The sequence below is a fragment of the Helicoverpa zea genome, chromosome 26 (genome assembly GCF_022581195.2).
Source record: "Helicoverpa zea isolate HzStark_Cry1AcR chromosome 26, ilHelZeax1.1, whole genome shotgun sequence".
Classification (NCBI taxonomy): Eukaryota; Metazoa; Arthropoda; class Insecta; order Lepidoptera; family Noctuidae; genus Helicoverpa; species Helicoverpa zea.
The window spans coordinates 1,580,246-1,604,294 of NC_061477.1; the positions used below are offsets into that span (position 1 = coordinate 1,580,246).

Here is a 24,049-nt window from a genome sequence, read left to right on the forward strand (position 1 = left end):
CAAGTCATCTGCATAGAGATGGTAATGCGAAACTAGTGACTTAGTGATGGCGTTTATAAAAACGGAGAAAAGTAATGGAGAGAGAACGCCACCTTGAGGAACACCCGCAGCGAGTTCCCGCCACTCAGAGGAAGCCTCATCAACGCGAACCGACTGTGAGCGACCTCGAAGATAAGAGTTGAACCACCCAACAGCAGAAGGAGATACATTTAGTGAGGATAGGATACCTAAGAGGATGTCGAAATCAACTGAGTTAAACGCACTGCTAAAATCCAGCAAAACCAGTACAGTTAAAAGCCCCTTCTCCATAGCCAGCCGGATATCATCAGTAATTTTGATGAGAGCCGACACTGTACTATGGCCAGGGCGAAAACCAGACTGGTATGGACTTAGCAGGCTGTTAAAGGAGAGATAACGAGAAAGTTGATTGTTGACAACACTCTCAAGGACTTTGGATAGAATTGGAAGTATGGATATAGGACGATACTGAGACACTGAGGATGGATTGGAGACTTTGGGCAAGGGCAACACATGAGCTTTCTTCCAAGCCGATGGAAAGGAGCTAGTGAAGAGGGAATAATTGACTAGGTGAAGAATGACAGGAATGATGATATTAAGGATAGGAAGTAGCATTTGTAGGTGAAGGCCGTCATCCCCGACAGCTTTTGTGGAGATGGATAGAATGGCACGTTTGATATCTCCCTCCGTAGCCGGGTGGAATGAAAACGAAGTACATTTAGGCAAAGAAAGTTTTGAGAGATACTGAAGAGTAGACGATTTAACGTTGTCGTCCAGCGTTACTGGTGACTTCGAGAAATGGTCATTAATTGTGTTGAGGTTTAATTCGGGAGCGCTATCATTAGCGACCTTCCCGATACCAAAAGTCTTAAGAAATTGCCATACTTGTGCTGTGTTGAAGTTTTTAATGGAGTTGTGAATATGGCGTCTCTTCGCATCTCTGCACAGACGACTGCAGCGATTACGTAATTGCTTGTAAAAAGACCAGTTCTCCTCAGTTGGATCCCTTCTGTAGCGTCGCTTAGCCTTATCCCGTCTTGACATTTCCTGTTTTATACTGTCAGATAGCCACGGGGCTGGAAGGTGTTTGACTCTGACTTTTTTAACAGGTGCATGTTTATCGTAGAGTTCCAACACTAACTTGTTAAATTCAGATACCATGGAATCCACATCAGTGCAGTCGTAAACAGGAGACCAGTCAATTCTGCCCGCATCCTCCATCAAACGATCCACATCAATGTTCTTGAAACTGCGAAGGAAAAGAAACTTGGATTTACGCTTAGGAGGACGAATCTTATAAGATAGAAACAAAAGGTCATGATATGAGAAAGAGGCAGGAAGTTGACCATGAGTGGCTACTTTGCTAGGGTCTGATACTATTATAAGATCTAGAAGAGAGGAATTACAGTGAGGGGCGTGATGAGTAGCATTAAGCTGAAGAATGTTCATATTGACAGAAGAGACAAGAGATCGAAGTTTACGGCTGCGCACATCATCCTTAATTAAACAGGTGTTGAAGTCTCCGAGGATAATAGTGTGGTCATAACAGGGAGTGAGAGATTCAAGTTTCGACTCAAAAGAAGAAAAGTAGTCGAAAGTGCACGAAGGATTATAATATACACCTAAAAGTATTTTGGCACCATTAAATTAATTTCGATAAAGAGATGTTCAGCAAATTTAGAGTAATCGCTCGGAGACTTGTCCACAATGTGATAGGAGATATCACCACGTAGATAAATGGCGACCCCTCCGCCTCCCTTGCCAGTTCTGTCATTACGGACAAGTTTGTAGCCGGGCAAGGAATATTGGGTGGAGGGAAGTGCTGGTTTGAGGAAAGTTTCAGATACAAGGATAGCTTGAACAAGGTTTGAGTCAAAAGAGGACAGGAGATCAGCATGATGAGCGGGAACACTTTGAGCATTTATGTGGACCACATTGAAAAATTTACTGTAGGGAGAGAAAGTAGTAAACAGTTGATCACGCAGATGCACTGAATCATCACTGAACGCACTGGCAACTAACAGCTACAGAATTTTTCAAGATTTACTTTCCCAGAAAACTTCCTATCGCTCCAACCAACCCCTTCCGAAAAATATCCGCATTTTTATAGAGAGATCGAGGTTTTTGTCAGACTTTCTACAAATTTACACACCAGTAATATTATATTTATATCAACTGTATTTTACAGGACTATCCTGGCTCTGGGCTACTACATCAGCTTGGACAAGCCGCCAGCGCGCATCCGTAACGTTCGACTGCCCAATGAACCTTTCATGCAGGTAAGCACTATATTAATAATTTTAACTTTACTTTTAATTAATCGCATCTCATCGTTCTATTCGTTACGATAATGTAACGTAATGTGTCAACATTACTTAGATTTTAAACTAAAAATAAATTATTGCTCAGCTGGCGTGCAAACACATTTAGTTGGGTTTTTCATTCTCAGTCACATCTTTAGTAGGCAGTTAAAGAATCTTCTTTTTATATATTGAATAATATAGTCCACTTAGTTAAATTCTAGGTATATACCTAGAAAGTCAAAAGTGCAAGATATACAATAGACTCCAACCAATAATTGGAAAAATTGCTTGAATTCCCCTAATAACTAGACACCTCTAGTTTTCGTTGAAATTATTAGCAGTCCCAACATGAGTTCTAAGACCCACTTAACTCTTCCCCAGTCCAACGGCTACAAGCCAGCACCACTCGACCTGAGTGCTGTCACCCTGACACCCAAGATGGACGAGCTCGTCGACCAGCTAGCTGAGAACACCCACAACCTCTGGGCCAGGGAGAGGATACAGCAGGGATGGACTTACGGACTTAATGAGGTAAGTTGGTCCTGTAATAGATAGAATATTCTTTACTGTACACCAATAGGAGAAATAAGACGAAAAAAAAAACAAATATGTGTGAGTACAATAATAATATGGTGCAGGTCTCGCCAAACTTTATGAAACCACTTTAAGGCATCTCAAAAAGGATATAGTAGTACGCGTATTTAAGCTTGTTTTGTTGAGTTTTGCGAGATCTGTCGAGTAATAATGTAGATGTTTTTCTGTATTACTTCTGTGTTTACAGTTATTGTCAAATAGCTTTGCTTATCTCAAGTTACCTAGTAGTTACTTCACAGTAGTCAAAATTAAAGTACACACTCCGAATGCGTGATATATGAAATGGCTTGTACAAATAACGATTTCACAAGAAAGCAAAGTTCACAAGATTTCACAGGAACTCTAAAGAAGTTTCTCCATGAAATCATGTCGATTTAATGTTATGGTATTGATTTGGAATCGATGTGATTCCAGAATCTTTTCATAGATGCTTTGTTTATCTATACTTTATCTTGTAGATAGAACATTGTTGTATTCTGAATGCACATTATGTATATGCATTAGCTTTATTTTATGTGTAGTTTATTTATGTATTATTTAAAGTATTTTTTTGCTATTTTGTATATTGCTTTATATGTTTATTATAATTTTTCATCACAAAGACCGAAGATTTAAAAGAGGCAGTCGAATACAATTCTGGTGGGAACTCGCTGCTACATCTCGAATCTTCGACAGCCTGCCATCTTCTTCTTCTGAGGATACCAGAGATGTCTGCTGTGACTCTCACACTTAGTATGTGAAGTTTTATTAGGTGTGAGGGTCACAGCATGATGTCTCTGAGTGATAGCCACTTCACAAGGACAGGACCTGTTATATCTTAACAAGTTTGACGATCTACTCAATATTAAAATCATCATCAAATGCCTGGCCATTTCCCAACTATGTTCTACTCAATATGTAAATCATTATAATTAGTTTAGCCTTTGCCCATATTGGGGTCGGCTTCCAGTCTAACTGCATGCAGCTGAGTACCAGTGTTTTACACGGAGCAACTGCCTATCCGACCTCAACCCAGTTATTGGGGCAACCCGGTACCGGCTCAGAATGGTTTACAAGTCAATATTTAATATCTTTCTCTATTCTGCAAGATTTTTTATTGTTGGTTGTATATGTATCTGCATTTAGGTTCTTATCAGTAAGTATCAGTTTCGACAAAAAATTAAACCGACTTCCAAAAACACTAAAAAGTAAAAAAAAAACTAATTTTAGATGCATCGGCCTAGAAGTCGGTGTCTAATGGATGTTACTAAGTTAATTTTGCATTTTGGAAGTCGGTTTAATTTTTTTGTAAAAAAGTTTTTTATTTACAGCTTTTCAGTGATATTAATAGTTATTACTATCAATATAAGTGGAAAGTTTTCATCAATACAAAAAATATAAGCCCAAATACGAAGTATTTTACATATTCAGTTGTCGAGTTCCCTCGACCTTCTCTGGTCTCCATCATCAGGTCAGCTCCAAACCTTCACTGTTAAATAGTGCTTTCAGGCATACACCTGAGTGTCACGTTTTTACCCTATGTATGCCTACAACTTTCGAAGGTTGCCCTCAATTTCTCAGGGTTTCCATCATCAGATCCTGACCTGATGACTATGGGACAAACTGGCAGCTATTCCGCGTCGAACAAAAAAGAATCATATAAATCGGTCTATAAACCTCGGAGTAATCGATGTACATGCATAGAAAAAATATATATACAGGGTTACTGGTAAGTAGACCGCATCCTTTCAGGAGGTGATAGTATAGGTCAATACGAACAAATTTGACCCTGGGATACACTGGGCAAAAGTTAACCCGTTTCAAGATAATCGAATTTTAAGATCTTTTCTTTACAAGTCGTCTAGGTACACGTATACATTTTTATTACTAGTTAAAAGTCTCGTTTTTGCGGATTTTTGTGTGTTTTGTGGCTTTTTGGATAGCTAGATAAATGTAGATGTTTTTTAAGTATTCTGCACAAAAAAATGAAGAGTAATATTTTTGAGAAAATATCTACTAAAAAAGTAATTGCTGTTCGCTATAATTTCCTCTGTGATTTGTACAGTTTTATGGTTTGTTATTATGAAATGATTCATCTTCTATCCAAAAACACACAAAAATCCACAAAAACGAGACTTTTGACTAATAATGAAAATTAATACGTGTACCTAGACGACTGATCTTGAAATTCGATTATCTCGAAACGGGTTAACTTTTGCCCAGTGTATCCCAGGGTCAAATTTGTCCGTATTGACCTATACTATCACCTCCTGAAAGGATGCGGTCTACTTACCAGTAACCCTGTATATATATACCGGCCGAATTGAGAACCTCCTCCTTTTTGGGAAGTCGGTTAAAAATATGACCCTATAATATCCTTGAGAAAGCGTTTTTTAACGCATGCGCTCAGGCCTTCTCTGTATGAAAATAGGCCTCTGCCTAGCAGGCTGCTGCTGCAGTAAATCCTGAGGATAGTACCAGCTACATGAGCTGTGACTCTCACACTTAGTATGTGCTGATCTATTAGGTGTGAGGGTCACAGCATGATGTGACTGAGTCATACCACAGTCAAGAGAGAAGAATTCTTCCAGATATTGTATCTTATATTTATGTAATTATTTGTGTGTAGATATTATGTATATATGTTGTTGCTTATGTTGTTGCTTTTGTATTTAGCTGTTTATTTATTTTTTATTTCAGGTTATATTTTAATATTTTTTGTTGCATATTAGTCTTATTCTTGGAATGATGACTTAAAAAAATAAGAGGAAATGAATAAAGTGACAGCTTCTCAAATATTTTGGACACCGAAAAGATACCTATATACTTTTAAGTTTAAACTGACCAACTATATCCTGATAAATGGGCTACTGCCAGGATGGCGGCATACCAAAGCTTACTACATGAGCTACGAACATATAGACATTCGCTTTCAAAATATTAGTATGAAAACTTTGTATCATCTGTTTTGAGTATCATTTCCCTAAAAATATCCCATACTGCCCTGAATGGGCAAATCCCCCCGATTCGGGGAGAATTTATCAAACAGTGGACATTTTACGGTTAGGTACCTATGATGACAACATTTACTCACCTCCCCATAACATTATAGGACTCGGACATGCATCGCTCTCCTCACTTGGTGCCGTACCCGAAGGTGGACGATGCTATCAAGAAGGCCAACAGGGATACTGCTTCGGAAACTGTCAGGACCCTGCTGGTATACGGGTATATGTTGGACCCGCCTACTGGGGAGCAGCATGAAGGTAAGATAATTTGGTTTAAATATATATTAAAAAAAAAAAACGATATTATGTATAATATTGCGCTTAAGTCCCGTTTGTTTATAAATATGTTGAGGTTGGCTTCCAGTCTAACTAGACAACCCATTATAGTTCGGCCATTCAGAGAATGCGTTCCTGACACGTCGCGATTGAACTGACGACGTAACTTTGCAATGGCGTTGCAGTTACGATAAAAATATTTTTGCTGGTTGTTTACCGTTTTAACAATTGAGGAGCATTAAAACAACATTATTATATCAATAATCAATGAATGTTATAATTTTGTGCCAAACTGAGTGTCAAATAACTTGGTAAACAATATTTTTCTAAATCTATACTGCGCTATTACAAGGTTATGTCAGCGGTTTATATTTTGTAGTGCTGTGCTAAAAATAACAGGCAAGTATCGTAATCTGTTCTTATACAGTTATAATATAAAATAATACGTTTTGATTTTCTTTTTAAGAATTGGAAAATAATGGACTATAAGACTTAATTATAACGTTTATGAAATATAAAAATAAAACTATGACCAAACCGCATTTTTATACTTAGATTAAAAATGGTAACCCCAAATGGCGTTATGGGCCGCCATTTTGTGACGCTAAAACAGTCGTCCGTTGTCGTTTCGTGCGCATAGACCACGTTTTTCAAGTGTTTTCGATCTGTTTTTATTTGATTACCCGGCTTTTGTTAGACCGAGATATCAGGATTGATTCTGTTATTGATAATAATATAATTATACATGTAGGCGAAGATGATGATGAAGACACCACCTCCTCAAGCAAATCGGAGTCTGATTAATATTCTGTTCGCACATTCAATTCAATGTACTTGTAACAAAGAATAAATAAAACAATTTTATTATATGAATATTACCTTTTTTTGGTTTCCACTTAAATAACTAAAATATAAAACAAATGATTCCGCCAATTTAAAACGAAAATAATCTTAAAATAATGCGGCGGTTCATTTTGAAGGAACGGTAACGAACTCAGTGTTATGTTGTGCCCATCACTAGTCGTGACTAACTGATAGGTGTCAGGAACGCATTCTCTGAACGGCCGAAGTATAGTTACATCCACTTTGTGGAAAAGTATCAGAATTTCTGGTTTCTGATTACCCGTAACGACTGCCAAAAGAACCTACATATTTATAGTGGGACGCGGAAGAACTCGTTATGATATAGATTGTCACCCATCCACGAATCAAACGCGTTAAGCGTTGGTTAACCTTATGATCAACCGATCGGTTATACTTAGCCAAGAATAAAATAATCCAAAATTACAATAAGAACGACAGTACTTTATGGGCATGAAGGCACTTGCAATTGTTTTTATTTATTTCCCCAGCACTCTTACTAGAAGCATCAAAACAAAAGCAAGCAGACTTCAGAACATACCGCGCCGAGAAGAACTATGCAGTCAGTTCCGGCAAGTGGTACTTCGAGTTTGAGATCTTAACTGCTGGACCTATGCGGGTAGGTTATTATTTAGTTAAGATGTGGTACCGAATTGGATCACCTTAGCGATCTGTCGATAGAATTTTTTATCAATCCCAAATGACTATCTGTGGATTGCGATTCCATATAAGAAGTACCTAATCTATTAGGTACATGTGATCCAAAGAAATTAAACATATAAGTTCATGTGATCTTTTCAATTAACACAAAACAATAATTTCAACTTTAAAATTCCTGATATAAAATATTTGGTTTGAAAAACTTAAATTAGCTTCACTTGTAACTATGTGTGTAAGAAAATCTTGGAATCTTAATTTGACCCAATTCCCGGTCGTTTATTATAATGAAATTTTGCACACGCTCTGAATTCTGATGACAATACATAACTAGCGTGTTTTTTTTTAGTTTTCAAACTATTTTTATTTCTGTGTGTAGGTATGTATGTCTTGTGTTGTGTCAATAATTTTTAATAAAATGGACAAAAATTTTGAACGGAATAAATGATTTTTTATTAAAAAGTCCCAGAGGTCCTGAACTTCAGGATATATGTAAAATATTTTATAGGTCGGCTGGGCTCATGCTGATATGGCTCCGGGAATGATGCTGGGACAAGACGAGAACTCTTGGGCGTTTGATGGCTACAATGTAAGTATTAAAAAAAATATAACAAAAAATAATGGCAATTGCAATTTTATCATTTCTACTTGCAAACATCATAAAAGAGGATTCGGCTTAATTTTTTCCCAATAACGTGAATAATATATCTGAATTGAACATACAGTGGTACAAAATATACCACAAAGTGGTACAAAATATACCACAAAGTGGTACAACATATACCAATCGAAACTAGATCATAATTCCTCAAGATAGAACACAAATTAAAACTACAATTACCACAGTCGATAAAAGTGCACGGCGCCGCGACCGACACTTTCGGGGTGCAGCTCAAAGTGGGCGATATAGTCGGCTGCTTCCTCGACGTCACAGACCAGACCATTAGTGAGTTACCACTGATAGGCAATTACCCTCTTATTAATAAACAGGAATAAAAGTTAAAAACCAAGGAAAAAGCTAACTCAAACTCACTCAAAAACTTTTATTCAAATTAGGCTGATAAATCAGCACTTTTCGAATGTCAAAAACAAAAGACGGCTACAAAAACGCCCACCCTTCATAACTTCCTATGTGTTTTTGCTGGGAAGAAGAAGTGGCGCAACAAACTCCCCAGCAACACATGTCCGTCTATTAAGTTTAATAATAATGTACCCACCAAGAAAGGTTCAGCCATATATTTTCATCGGCCATGCTATCAAAATTGTAATATCTACTATTTTAGAAAAGAGTAACCGTGGAGTTCCTTGCCTCCATAAGAAAGTACTTTTGGAATGGGCAACTAGAATCAAACTTATATTTTTGACGTTCATAAGTTCTTGTAAAGGCCTAAATGATGTTAAACTTGGATTAACTTAACTCCTTGTTTGTTAATAAGGGGGTAGAGGTGTTACTCTGACTTTTAATCCTAGGATGCGTAAAGAAAAACAATAAGACTAAAATATTTCAAAAGATATAAATGAAGGTCAAATACGGAGTAGACGATGTAATGTTTGTGTAAGTAATTTTTGACAAAATGGCAATGGAAAATGTTAGTCTGAAGATTGTTTTCAGACAAAAGTCAGAAGACCAAGTTTAATATTTGTTTATAGTCAGAGTAACACCTCTTATACCAGGTATTTTCCTTCTGTAACTATGTGGTTAATTCGTGGTAACTTTCCGTAAAATAAATACCTCTCCAACTGTCCTATTTGAATGTTATGTTTGCCCCAATCTCTATTAAAATGATACCTTTAATTATATGTTGTTTAAGTCTGTGTAGATCAAACTGTTCGGTAGTTATTGTGTTCGTCAAAATCATTGGTCATTTTGATTTTAAGTAGACATACAGATTGTGGTTTTGAGGGACTTATCAAAAATGAAGGTGGGTCCGAGATTGGTCCTAGAGGTACTCCTATGCGTAAAAAAAAACTGGGAAGAAAAAGAAATATGTTTTTATCATAAAAGTGTTTAGTTATACTTTATAATCAAAACCACTATGTGCACGTCTGATTTAGATACTGTAGGTATCTTTCACGTGCATATTTACTGTGTTTATGTTTATCAAAAGCTCTACACAAAACAAAAGGTATATGCAGCACCTAATATTCAGCAAAAACCATCTCAATGCCATTAGCAATATAAGGTAAAAAACTATTTTTTCCCGACTTTCAAGGAGGAAAAAGTGTACAGCGGTAACACTGAATCTTTCGGCAAGCAATGGGCTGTTGGTGACGTAGTGGGCGTCTTCCTAGATCTCATTGATAAGACGATAAGTAAATATCAGAGTGAGAGCTTTGGTAGTGGCAGGAACATTTTTATTTTGAAATACTGAAACGTTTTACCCTTCCTCTTATTTATTTCTATCTTTTATATGTACTTAAATGTCGGTTTTATGCTTTGCTGTAGTTTAGTCTCTAGTCTTGCTTTGAACGTTGCTTCTTCGTATTTATTATTTACCCATTCATTATATTCATGTTAGATATTTTATGTATCTTTCCGAAAAGTATGACTATATATTCAATCCTCTGTACATATGTGTTAACTATTTATATAAAAATGTTCCTGCCACTATTGTAAAGTTACTACAATTACTTTGAATGCTTAATCGCCAAACGCTTAAATGATATCGACATTAGTTACCACTGCATCGCTTCGCTTGCTATGATTGATAGAGTCGCACAATTCAACGATTGATAGATTGATTTGATTGATTGCACACTTGCCCTTTTGCCAGGATCATTGTTTGTTACTTTCAACAAGTATGGTGTTAAAATAAAGGAGCGTGGTTAAAAAGAAATAAAGCACTTTCGTCTCTTTAGCACTGTTTGTTTTAACTCACAGCTAACTTACATCATTTGAGCAAAATAAAAGAAGTTATGGATAGCAAGAGGTCTGGTTATTGGGTCCTTGCGTTTAACTCAAATTGATTTTTTGATCTTTTCGGCCAGAATTGACTTGGTGGTGGAATATAAAATTAGACTTTATACTGATCGTCATCGCCATATTTTTTAATATCAAAATTGTCTCTCTAAAATGATCCTTGGTACTAAGAGCGGTACAAATCAGCTATTTTAGCTAAAAATACTTCATTGACATAACCCTTAGTAACAGTCGGGTAAAAGTAGCTAAATCGTCGCAAAAATTGAGTAGCGTAGAAATTAGCAGAAAAAAATATTAAAATTCACCTCTTAACTGTGTAACTAACACTCCCTAACCTGCTTTTGGTAATGTTAATAATACCATTGAACCTTAAGAATGTAATATTAAGGAATATAGCAGTAAATTATAATGTACTAAAATAATTCCATGAAATTCATGTGTGTACTGTTATTGTCTGTTTGTATGTCCTAATTAACCCGTGCCTTTCAATGCTATTAGATATTTTTTTAATCATGAATAACTATTTACAAAACCCCATTTTATAGAGAACTCAATAGAAAGTATTTAAACGTAGCCCCCCATTCTTGTTTATATTCGTTTGATCAGGTACATTTCTCAATTTTAGTTCCTTACCAAATTGAATTTTATTTTCTTCATCTATCTATTGGTTCTTAGGTCTCATTAGTTGTGTGAATGCTATATTAATATATGCGTCGTATGTTAGGTTTCTCACTCAATGGTGAACTCCTGATGGATGCCCTCGGTGGGGAAACTACATTTGCTGATGTCCAAGGTGACAACTTCGTGCCTGCCTGTACTCTTGGTGTGGGCCAGAAAGCTAGGTAAGGGTATTTATTGTTTGTAGCAGTTTTTTAATTTAACAGTAGAGCCAATAAAAGACCAAATAAGTAATTTATAGGGTTACATACCCAAAGGGTTTGTCTGTCAATAGGCTGTATGCAGTAATACAGTTATTTTCAGAGATAATATACTTCTGTTGCTACTCTTAGAACGAATACTGGGAACTAGAATAAAATAAATAGGGGGCTCTCATACAACAAACTTGATTTATTGACCGTTGTATAGGTACAGAACCCTTCATGAGCGAGACTGAACTCGAACTCGAACTTGGCCTGTTTCTGTATTCTTCAAATCCTATGACATGACAGCAAATCTATTTATATTCCACCAGGTTGACATACGGTCAAGACGTGAACACGCTGAAATATTTCACAACTTGTGGTCTGCAGGAGGGATATGAACCATTCTGTGTGTAAGTAATACTGCTTGAGAAATATTATTAAGTAATTTGACACTATTTCCCACTCCTTTCTTTTCTGCATGCATTTTACGATCTTTGTAACCATCTTTTATTTTCTTATTGTGGATCCTTGTGTCTTTCTGTTTGTGCTGAAAAAACGTTTTCCGTTAACGTAGTCCTATAGGACTAGGAAATAGATACAACTAGACATAGCTACCTGTCCACTAATTTTCAGACAAATCTGTAGCCGTTTTTGAGTTATAAATTGTGGAATCAACACGACATTCGTTTAGTTATTACATAGATGTCTTATATGAATAGTTAGGATTCAATTATTAGTTAATAAAAAATAATTAAGAAAAACTCTTTCAAGGATTACGTATTTTCACTGCTATTCTACCAGACAGTTTAATTATATTATTGACGTAATATTACAGCAACATGAAGAGGGACGTGACTCATTGGTACACTAAAGACCAGCCGATCTTCGAGAACACCGACGAGATGATCGACACCAGGATCGATGTTACCAGGATACCTGCTGGTTCAGGTAATATTTCAATGTGTAATATGATCATTAATGTTGGAGTGATCTAGTGATTAAAGTACTAGCTTCGTAGATACTCAATTCAAATGATTAGTATTTCATAATTTTTTACCTATTCAAGTGGAACATTTTTTAATCTGGAAAAAATATTGACCCTATGACGCATAGCTTGAAGAAACAAATTCAAATTATGTTAGGTATGTTTAACAAGTTTGAGTGTTCGGGTTCGATATCAGTACAAGAAAATACTAATGTAACGATCCATGTTATTATGTTCTTTTAAATTACTGCAGTGGGACAACATAAACTAGCGGTGGTTTATATTGAACCACAAAAAAATACTTTTGTATTTTTAAAGTTCGTATGTTTAAAACACATATTAGCATCGCCTGGATGATAGCTTTCACAAAAATATTATATTCCTACATATAGGCAACATAACACATATTTATTTTCTTCACAGATACACCTCCCTGCCTTAAGATTTCCCACAACACTTTCGAGACGATGGAGAAAGCTAACTGGGAGTTCCTACGTCTCTCGCTACCTGTTATCTGCCATAATGAGTTTATTGAGTAAGTTACATTTATTTTTATAATAGTTATTTACCAAGGTTATTTAAATTAACGCACGCTAATTGAAAGAACTATTTCGACCGCCTGGATAAAATCTATTGACACTAATAAATTCTATGGACCCTTGTTAATTAATTGGACGTTTCATAAGAGCCTGCAAAGGCCTATTTGAAATAAAAACAATTTGATTTTGATTTTGAAATCTAAAGACCTTGATAAAATCTAGAGACTCTGATACGTTCTAGGGACCCTTGTAAAGTCTAGGGACTCATGTAAAATGTAAGGACAAATATGAAATCTAGGGACAGCGGTTTCAATCGCGTTCCATGGAAACTACATCGCACACACGGATAATAAGTTACCTTTAGCCATCCTCAATAAATTGGTTACGTAAAACTGAAAGAATTTTTCAAATCGGTCCTCCATTTCCTGACTATACCGCATTCAAATAAACACACTTCAATTTTATAACATAGTATTTTACATAGATGACATTGTTAACGATCCACTAAACATATACCAATTTTACCCCAGTGAGGCAGAAAAAGCTCGCCGTTGGGTAGAAATCAAGGATCGCCAGCAGATCCTGATGAAAGAAGCAGTGGAAGCCCAGATGCCTGCTCACATAGACCAGATAATGAGAAGTGGCTTCACCATGAACGATATCAAAGGTAATTGTATTGAAATTCTACAATATTTTTGCACTTTAATACCTATTGTTCTTGTACCTACTTGATGTTACCCACAAAGTTGATTTTATTTGTCCCCTCTGAAGATTCTATGAGCCAGATTTCTTGATTGTTATAATAGTGAAATTGATTGATTTATGGTGTGCGTTAGGGTGGCGGGTGTACTTTTTAATATTGGTGTCAATTGAACAAATCTTAAATGGAACATTCGCCATTTTGATGCACAAAATTTGCGATGGGATGGCATTTTTCAAGTAGAAATCGGGTCTTTTCATAGATAGAGTTAACAACACTTTAAGGTCCGATTTTTTTATCAATCACCAGTAAACTTTTATCTGAGGAATAAATATACCGATTTGACATATTTTTTCTCCAAAAACTGTTAAAACGTTATCTGACTGATGACTGATTGAAAAATCGGCCCTTATTGCAATGTGGTAAATAATATTTTCTGTTAAAAAATAGTGGTAAATGAGAATATTGGCTTATAGAATATCAAGTAAATAAACAATAGAATAGCACCCCGCAGTGGTTTTTATAAATTAGCTTTTTCTCTCCATTTGTGTTTTTAATTTAATGTTTGCACATTTTGTACCCTGTCCGATGGATGTATGCAATATGTAAATACACATAATTGGTACCTATACTTACTTATATGTCAAAATAAGTATATTTTGTAAAAAAGCTTATATATTGGTGTTAAATCTATTCTCTATCATAAAAAGTAAATCTTGCACTATATAACTACAATTGTTGTCTGAACCACTATCTGTGTTCTGCACAAAACTAACTTTTTCAAAATTTTCCAAAACTTGCAAATTTTTTTTTTACAAAAACTGGTCGAATGAATTTCAGCTCTCTAGTGCTAACGTTCACTGAAATTAACCGCGGATAGACAGACAAACATTGCTAAACTTAACCCACCTTAATTAAGTTATAATACGAAATTAAAAAGTACCAGTTTTAGTACTAGGTTAAAACCTAGCACTGAAATCGATACTTATTAAGACCACATTTAGTAATAAGAATAGCTTTAATTTCGCCATATCTGTCACTGTCTGTCCGTCCGTCTGTCGTAGAGCTGAAATTCTCTAAGCCAGTTTTTTGAAAAAAAAAGGATAGTTAAGCACCCGTGCCAAAATTGAAAACACTCCCAAAAAGGCCTAAAATTATTCTTTTCTAAAAAGCACATTGCATACACCCTCACCTGACTTCGCTTTACCACCACACCCTAGGTTTGCACTACGAAGATAACCAGGAAGAGTTACCGAGCTCCAAGATGAAGCGTCTGCCATCCAGACCGCCACGTAAGGGCTCCGTGACAAGAGGTGTTACTATACAAACTTACAGTAATTTGCAACCAGGTTGGGCTTTGTTAAGGATGATTTTGGCTGTTGTTTATATTTTTGTACGTGCTTTTGGTGTTTTGATGTCGTTGGATTTGTTTTTTCTTCTTCTTGGTGGTTTGAGCTCTGAGGTAAGTGTAAAAAAGTATGATATCATCTACGTATCTGTCACCTGTGTATTTTTGTACATTAAACTTTTTATATAAACAAGTATAAAATCATCTATGTATGTATTTTTATACATATTTGAACAGCCTTAAATGCGAGGAAGCTTATTAATATCATACTTATGTCGTTAGAGGAAAATAACTAATTACTTTCAATCATATTCAACTGATATTAAATTATCACAATTAAAATACACGTAATATGCCAGCATTAAAGTTTCTATACACATTACTAAAAAAAATTTGAGAAAAAAGTAACAGACACACCATACTTCGCCTAGGCACTGTGTTGATTTTAGGAAATTTCGCTTTGACTGTCTTTTCGACTAACAAAAGTCTGAAAGTTATCTAACAAGCTTATTAAATTAATTAGGATTTAAGTTTAGTGTAGGCATATTCTTATAACGAGAAATGTCAGATAAATATTACAACCTTAGTGCAGTACTTTTCTTATTTCATACATTTGGAAGTTACCTTAATTTTCTCTCCAACACAAATTGGTCCTTTCATCCCCACTATGATTTTGGTCCTTATACTTACTTTCAATCAACAATACAGGTCAAGTCAACGGCATGCATCGGTCGACCAGTGAAGCTGAGATGGCCAAGTATGACCTGGGATCCCAAGGTTTGGCGCCAGATGATAAGAAGGATAAGAGGGGACGATCGCCTTTCAAGTAAGTGGTTTTAAATTAAAAACTTATCATAATTCACTGCTGTCGAATAAAATAGCCATTGTTTTTTGCATTGATACTTACTTAAATTTTTTTTTTCTTAGTAGGTAGTTAATAAAAAACAAGGTATTTTCTTCCAATTTCTTTTACATGCTAAATGGGGTTTCACCGAATCATAATGATACCAAACTTGTAAGTGACTTTGTTAAAGGATATGTTGTACTGGTTTTGTTTCACGGCTTCGGCTGCAACCTGAAGAAACTTGATTTAAAATATTACTGCCAAGTTTCATAAAAATCCATTCAGCAGGTTATGCGTGGAAGTGGAACAAACATCCGTACATAAAAACATTAGCGTTTATTATTATTTAAGTAGGATTTAGGAGAGTTTCACTTTATTTATCGAATTATGTTCATTCTTAGGTTCTTTAGAAGCAAGCGCGGTGAAAGCAGTGATCGTGCTAAATCCCGTAAATCCAAAACCCCAGACCCCTTCAGTGACACAGAAGTGTCACCAGAACGTGGTGCTCGAAGACCAAACCCTCAGATCAAAGTGTCACAGGTATGTTCAACCTTATTACAAAGGTGTAAGGTTCATTTTACATTGTGGTTTAATGAGAGACTTTTGACATTATTAAAATATACCGTTTTTAACTTTTTTACTGATTTTATTGAACTGTATAAATTACTGTTGTTTGGCTAAGCTAAACCAAGACCTAATCCAAGGTTTTTCGTTTCAAAATTAACTTTGTATTTACAACATAATGTTTAGACTAAAAGTTAATATTTTACTGTTGGTATATTCGGAGATACCGACCTATAAAAACATAAGTAGATACCGACCTATAAAAACTATGTAGGTAGGTACAATTTGGCCTTATATAATTTCATTTTTATTTAATTTATTTTCAAAAGAAGGATCATTTCATTATGAATATTAGTTCTTCATTAAATCAACCCTTGAATGAAAAGACCCATACATATATTATTGGTCCTTCGACCCTAACTACTCCATATTTTGTATTCACATTTTGGTCCTTATGTCATTTTGTATTTATAATTTTGGTCCTTTTCTCATTTTGTATTCACATTTTTGGTCCTTGTATCCTTAAATTTACGTTATAATTTTAATGTTGCATTTCATGATATTCTGTTAATTTCTGACAAGGCTAATCAAAGATATAACGGCATGAACGCGCGTCCTAGTCGGACCAACTTATATGGAAGCCAAGTTGGTTTAAACGTAAGTCCTTACATAAACTGGTAACTGGTTTTACTAACCACTCATGGTCTTTGGGTTTCTTACTAATGACTTATGTTTCTTGTATATGTAATTTACATTGAATAATTTGTAATTGTAATGGCTTAAATATGGCCCCTTGTTTTTAGTAACAGTTGCTTTCTTTCCTGTACTTTAAGGCCTATACTCGACCAAAGCGGAGCATAGTAGAGACGTTTTTAAACAACTAATGGAATTTCTCCCCTTAGGGATACTACTGAATGGACAGAGACAAGACGTTGAAATAACGAAATTCTATTGGTTGCTTAAAAACTTCTCCTAGCTCCATTTTGATGGAGTTTAGGCCTAAGGCTTTTTAGTCTACTTAATAGTAGATAGGCTTTTATTCATCCTTCTTCTCTTCTAATCTCACTCTTTCTCCTTCTCTTACTGACGTCACAGTCGAACGCTCAGATGGCGACTCCCACGCAAGACAGGAAGCAGATGACAACCAGCACTCTTGCGCAGTCGGCTACGGAGACTGTCGGCAATGAGATCTTCGATAGCGAGTGTTTGAAGCTCATTAATGAGTACTTTTATGGAGTCAGGTTAGTAGACTTAAGAGTTTTTATGGTAGTACTATAGATATTTTGAAAGATGATATATTTTTTCTTATGCATTATGACAACTTTGATAACCTTTAGATACGCGTGACTGAAACAAAGAAACAAAGAATGTGTCGTCACTTCATATTTATTATTCAGAATTTAAAGTTTGAACGACCAAACCGTTTAAAATCCATAAAGATGGAAATATGGAAGAATTAAGTTAATTGATAGATAGATATTGTTGCTGAGAACACTACAAAAAACACCAACAAAAGATATAGGTAGAAGATTTGATAACATTACCTATATCTGTCCACTTAAAAAGCCATTTTCTCATCCCTAAAACATACTTATTGACAACTACGAGGACACCTTATCCACTAACACTACCCGTTTTACCCAGGATCTACCCAGGTCAGGACCCGACCCACGTGTACATAGGCTGGGTGACCACTCAGTACCACCTGCACTCGAAGGAGTTCAACCAGAGCAAGGTCACCAAGTCCTCCGTCATCATCACTGATGATTACGACAGGGTTGTTGAGAAGTAAGTATTATTAGATGTATTTCCAGGTAGTACTTAGTTTTGTACATTATTTGTGTTTGAAATTGAACGGTACCTATCTTTTGCAAAAAATAGAACGTTTTATTGTATTTACAACAGTTATGAAAATAATCTTAATCGCATTATGGGCGTTCAAAATAATCTGAAGGTAGAATATTGGTTACGGCTGTTAATAATTTTGGCGTTACTTTAGAGATCTGTGTAACAGAAGAAAGAGAAATTCAAGTTACCAAAAGGGTTATCTGCGATTGGTACTATTCGTTTTTTTTTATTTGTGACCAAAATCTTCACACTGCAACGACTTATGAGTCAGGGAACAAAAAAATCGCATAATTTCTCGTAACATACTCTAATAACAAAATTATTTTTAGTGTAAACCGCCAATCCTGCTACATGGTCCGAGCAGACGAACTATACAACGAAGTGATGGCCGAAGCCACAGCCAAAGGCGCCTCGCAAGGCATGTTCATCGGCTGCTCCGTCGACACGTCCACCGGGACCGTGGCCTTCACCTGCGAGGGCAAGGACACTAGCTTCAAGTTCAAGGTCAGTGGTTATATGTAACTAGCACACCACGTCCGAAGGCAATACTGATATATCTATTACCATCATTGGTAACAGCTAAAAAACATAAAAAAAAAAAACTAAATTATGAATTTTCCAGACTTGTTTACTGCAAGAAGTTTTACAATAAAGCCCCAAACCTGGCAAGCCTGTGTCTTATGCATTATTAAGTAAAATTTAATAGAACGCATAAAAAGCTAATGCAATAGAACGTGTACAAAAGAGAAGCGCCCTGACAAACACAAGACCTAATTATACTTATGTATCCCAAAAAAGGAAGTAATTTTTTCCACCATATTCCAAACACATGAGTCTTTTAAAATCTACTACATATTATCTAATCCCCTCTTAAAATCACAATTCTCTCCGCAGATGGAACCAGAAACCAAACTCTTCCCCGCGATCTTCGTAGAAGCGACTTCCAAGGAAATCCTTCAGATAGAGCTCGGCAGATCAGCCACTAGTCTTCCTCTATCAGCCGCCGTATTGCCTACAAGTGACAAGCATGTCATACCTCAGTTCCCGCCGAGGTTGAAAGTTCAGTGTCTGAAACCGCATCAGTGGGCTAGGGTGAGTAGATTTTTGCATTTTTCTAGTATGACAATCAGTCCGGAAATCCGGCTGTCACGGTATAGTTATGTGGGTTTTAAGAAATTTTCACAAAGCAGCCCGTAATCTGGAAGTCGGTGATTGATTCATCCGTTCATCGGAGAGCACGTTAATGTCGGTCCTTCGCAACTGGCTTATCTTCTTACGGCCCCTGAGGCTGACCATCGGCGTAGACGCGATTATTATTATGTTGTGATTAAGGTGTTCAGCATGAATGTGGATGGATATAGAGAGGAAGGGGACGACTAAAGAAATGTCAGATGGATTAGTTTTACTTATGAGACGACGACAGATAGAAGAGTGTGGATGAAGAAGACATGCTACGATAGCCACATATAATAAATTGGCATAAGGGCATGATAAGCAAAACTAAAATGTATTTACTAACTCTATACCCCATTTTCAGGTACCAAACCAATCTCTACAAGTCCACGCTCTCAAATTGTCTGACATCCGCGGTTGGTCTATGTTGTGTGAAGACGCTGTTTCTATGCTAGCTTTACATATACCGGGTAAGTTTACAGATGAACCATTTTCTTGTCAATACTATGTCCAAACTATAACAAAATTTAATAAAAAAAACCGATAGACGAATTGTGTATCACGAAGGTTTAAATTAAACCTTATTGATACAATCATATGACTGAATTTAGCTTGTGAATTCGAGACCAAAAGTTTAGGGCATCACGTTTTGTAAAAAACTTTAACCGAAATGTTTTAATGATATTTGTTAATTATCTATGCTATTATGATATGATTTATGATATTTGTTAGTTATCTATGTTATTATCTATGCTATATTTTCAATATTATTTTCGTCTCTTTAACTACATTATTATTTAGGCACATTAAACATACAAAACTTAAAACTATTACGTAATGCACGTGATGATTTTGTCCACAGAGGAAGATCGCTGCATAGACATTTTGGAGCTGATAGAAATGGACAAACTTCTGAGTTTCCACTCTCACACTCTCACGTTGTATGCTGCTTTATGTTACCAGAGTAACTATAGGTAAGCTAGTCTTGATTTTGCTTAACTATGGTGAACAGGGTCTTAGGTTTTGTTCCCAAGTTGGAGAAAAATATGGGTTCCGTAGCATTGCACAAATAATTCTGAAACATGTGCCTAGGTAACTATGTTTAGCAGCGTTTTTACAATAGCGGATTTTCGCATTTATGAGCATCGGCATATAATTGACAACTAGAAACGATGACACTTGTCTTAAAAAGTACCGGCTCTAGGACTAGGTTTTAACCATTATCTTGAACAAAGTTAATGGTTTAAACTTAGCACTTAAGCTTGTACTATTTAGAACCACGTTTTATAATACGGTGGAATATCTTTACACAAATTAAAAAACAACGCGAAATAAAAAAATAAAATAATACTTTGACAGTTCTTTTTTGTCTACTACCTCTAATAAAATCTATTTCATTATTCCAGAGCCGCCCACGCTCTGTGCACTCACGTGGATCAGAAGCAGCTGTTATACGCGATACAGTCGCAGTACATGTCTGGTCCACTGCGTCAGGGCTTCTACGATCTGCTCATAGCTTTGCATCTGGAGTCACATGCTACTACCATGTAAGTATAATGCACTAGATAAGCGGGGGAACTACTTCCCGCATCTGGATAAAAAGTAGCATGTGTCCTTAGGTAGTAATAAGAACTAAAATATTTTTAGGCTCTAAAAAGGTCTTGTGGAAGACGCTATAAAAATGTGCTTATGAAAATTATGTTTGACTAGCTTTAGCTCAATTTTATCACTTCACAAGGGTTTAATTCTTGCACAAGAACAAAAAGTAGTCAAAGACTATGAAACGCATTGACACACCCCCCACAAACATCCAGATATTTAAAAAAAAACATACATGAGGTCCACCACCATCCACCCGCGGTTCCGACTACTATTTACCGTACATGGATAAAAATTTACCTGTCTTATTCTGATAAATAAGCTATATTCTGATATTATATCTAACTTCTCCAATAACCTTGTCCCCAGGGAGGCGTGTAAGAACGAGTTCGTGATCCCCTTGGGCCCGGAGCTGAAGGCGCTATACGAGGATCCGGACATGGGGCACAGCCTGCGCTCGCTGCAGACTGAGAGCGTCAGACCACAGATGAAGATGACTGATATTGCGTATGTTTTTATTGGAATTGTTTAGCCATCAATTCTTTATTAGCATTCCATATGTTACACAGATGTTATATTTTACAAAATGGACACAAGGACCAGGCAGGGAAAATTACATATTTCTATGTAAATTCCACAAAATGGACGTGTATAGGTCGAAGAAAACTTTGACATTTATTGACGAAAACGTTTGACAGCTTTTGGCCTCAAGTTGTTTTTCATAGCATTACAGGAGATCTAAATATCTAACTTTCGCCAGTAGTTTCATCCGCATCTTGTGTACACGAGAATATAAAGTGAATTCTCGACAAATGGCCTATATAACATTGTAATAATTTTCCAGATCAAACCAGTAGTTTTTGTGAATAGCGCGTTCATAAAAACTCTTCACCTTTTTAAATTTAAATCCTAACCATAAACCCTCTTTTACAGTGAAAGTATAACAGAGATCAGCAACCTGTACTCTCCATACTTCCCGCTAGAAGTAGTTCGCGAGTTCGTCATGCAAGCGCTGGCTGAGGCTGTGGAGACCAACCAGGTTCACAACCGAGATCCTGTTGGTGGAAGTAATGAGAATCTGTTTCTGTAAGTATTTTTATACTTCATAGATAGAAAATAAAAAGTCATTAATTCAAAGTAGGCTGAAAACCAGCACCATTTGATGGTCAAGTCTACAAAAGACAGCCCCCAAAATGCCCGCTCTTCTTTACTTCCTATGTATTTTTGCTGGGAAGAAGAAGTGGCGCAACAAACTCCCCAGCAACAATTCTGCCTGTATGGTTTGCAGAATCCCTTCTATAGAAAATGTTACGTATACTATACATTTGAGGCAAATGTAGAAATATTTTATGACACACCTAATTTTATTGCAAGAAATGTTGAACTATATTTAGATGACCAAACGATACTTAAATTAATAAGCGTCGCAAACTTTAACATTAGGTATAAATAGGTATAAATAATAGTCTAGATTGCACTACGTCACTGGTCGACAATTTGACGAATTCTTATGTTTTTTTTGTCAAAATGGTGCAACCCACCCATGGAGTCCAATATGGCTCACCTCTTTGTAACTCTTAACTGCAGAAAATAATTCAAAGCACTTATTTACAGGCCTCTAATAAAGCTGGTAGACCGTCTACTGTTAGTCGGCATGATGCGCGACGAGGACGTGGAGAAATTGCTCATCATGACCAACCCTGAGACTTGGGACCCCTCGTTTGATAAAGGTAATTTATACAAATTACTTACTAAGTTTTTTTTCTTAATTTTTTAGTAGGTTAGGTTGAATTATGCTGTCATTTCCATAAATAGATATGATCTAGACTATTTTCTAAAATCCTCAATATTGAATGTTCACGAGTTTGATTTATGATACTTCCTGAAAATCTTGAAAATTTAAAACTTTTAAAACATACTCACTGAACTTTATTTTATATTTTTCATTTTTTCCAAATTATCTGTGACTAAATATACATACACATTATCTCGACTGACTAAGTGACTAGGCCACTACTCAGCACTTCCAAACACTCACAAATACGAGTATAGCTTTTAATTTCGTGAAACAAATATAACATCAGTTCAATATACTAACCTACCTATTTATTTATATATTAATCACTTAAATATTGAATTGCTATATTTCTTCAGAGGGCAAAGACGAGCACCGCAAAGGTTTACTCCACATGAAGATGGCGGAAGGCGCTAAACTACAAATGTGTTACCTACTGCAGCATCTCAACGATATACAATTGAGGCACAGGGTTGAAGCCATCATTGCGTTTGCACATGATTTCGTCGGAGATCTGCAGACTGATCAGCTCAGGTAAAATTAAAGTTAATTACTGTTACTGTTACAGCCTTTTTATCGTCCCACTGCTGGGCACAGGCCTCCTCTCACACGGAGAAGGATTGAGCATTAATCACCACGCTTGCTCAATGCGGGTTGGTGATTTCAGACTATAGTCCAGGTTTCCTCAAAATGTTTTCCTTCACCTTTTTATCAGCCATTGGTGTCTAAGATATACTTAGAAAGTACATTCAAACTTAGAAAAGATGCATTGGTACTTGCCTGACCTGGAACCGAACCCACACCCTCATACTCGAGAGGTTGGTTCTTTACCCACTAGGCCACCACGACTTATGTAAAACATAGGTCTTATAATTAGGTACCAACAGTCTCTTGTAACAGCCATCCTGAGATGCTGATTATCTTCAAAACCACGAGGGTAGCAATTATGTAGCAACTAATGATAGCTGGTAGCAATGAGGTAGCAACTCTCTATATGTATTTTGAGAGATCTACAGCTACAGACTGATTAGCTGAGCTGTCCAGCTGAGCCACAGGGTTGAAGCTATCATTGCGTTTGCACATGATTTCATTGGAGATCTACAGACTGATAAGCTCAGGTAGGCATTGGTAAAGATCATCTCCCGAGCCTTTTCCCAATGCAGCTGAGTACCGGT

The 24,049-nt window shown here is 36.3% G+C and overlaps 1 protein-coding gene across 26 annotated transcripts in view; it reads left to right on the forward strand.

The window, feature by feature from the left end:
• Nucleotides 1-24,049, forward strand: part of LOC124642850 (ryanodine receptor) — a 224,686-nt gene that overhangs the window by 113,568 nt on the left and 87,069 nt on the right. For 13 of the 26 annotated variants that reach the window (XM_047181570.1, XM_047181580.1, XM_047181574.1 and 10 more), the window contains 26 exons: nt 2,207-2,297; nt 2,703-2,852; nt 6,007-6,160; nt 7,531-7,658; nt 8,205-8,285; nt 9,910-10,009; nt 11,341-11,458; nt 11,809-11,889; nt 12,315-12,427; nt 12,888-12,999; nt 13,534-13,670; nt 14,924-15,052; nt 15,760-15,877; nt 16,297-16,435; nt 17,042-17,116; nt 17,555-17,700; nt 18,104-18,247; nt 18,637-18,811; nt 19,202-19,399; nt 19,845-19,950; nt 20,343-20,454; nt 20,887-21,027; nt 21,449-21,586; nt 22,013-22,165; nt 22,694-22,809; nt 23,234-23,408. In XM_047181570.1, coding sequence (XP_047037526.1) covers nt 2,207-2,297; nt 2,703-2,852; nt 6,007-6,160; nt 7,531-7,658; nt 8,205-8,285; nt 9,910-10,009; nt 11,341-11,458; nt 11,809-11,889; nt 12,315-12,427; nt 12,888-12,999; nt 13,534-13,670; nt 14,924-15,052; nt 15,760-15,877; nt 16,297-16,435; nt 17,042-17,116; nt 17,555-17,700; nt 18,104-18,247; nt 18,637-18,811; nt 19,202-19,399; nt 19,845-19,950; nt 20,343-20,454; nt 20,887-21,027; nt 21,449-21,586; nt 22,013-22,165; nt 22,694-22,809; nt 23,234-23,408 — 3,330 coding nt within the window. The remainder of the gene's footprint in view (nt 1-2,206; nt 2,298-2,702; nt 2,853-6,006; nt 6,161-7,530; nt 7,659-8,204; nt 8,286-9,909; nt 10,010-11,340; nt 11,459-11,808; nt 11,890-12,314; nt 12,428-12,887; nt 13,000-13,533; nt 13,671-14,923; nt 15,053-15,759; nt 15,878-16,296; nt 16,436-17,041; nt 17,117-17,554; nt 17,701-18,103; nt 18,248-18,636; nt 18,812-19,201; nt 19,400-19,844; nt 19,951-20,342; nt 20,455-20,886; nt 21,028-21,448; nt 21,587-22,012; nt 22,166-22,693; nt 22,810-23,233; nt 23,409-24,049) is intronic. The other 13 variants (XM_047181587.1, XM_047181588.1, XM_047181590.1 and 10 more) reach the window with 6 other exon arrangements.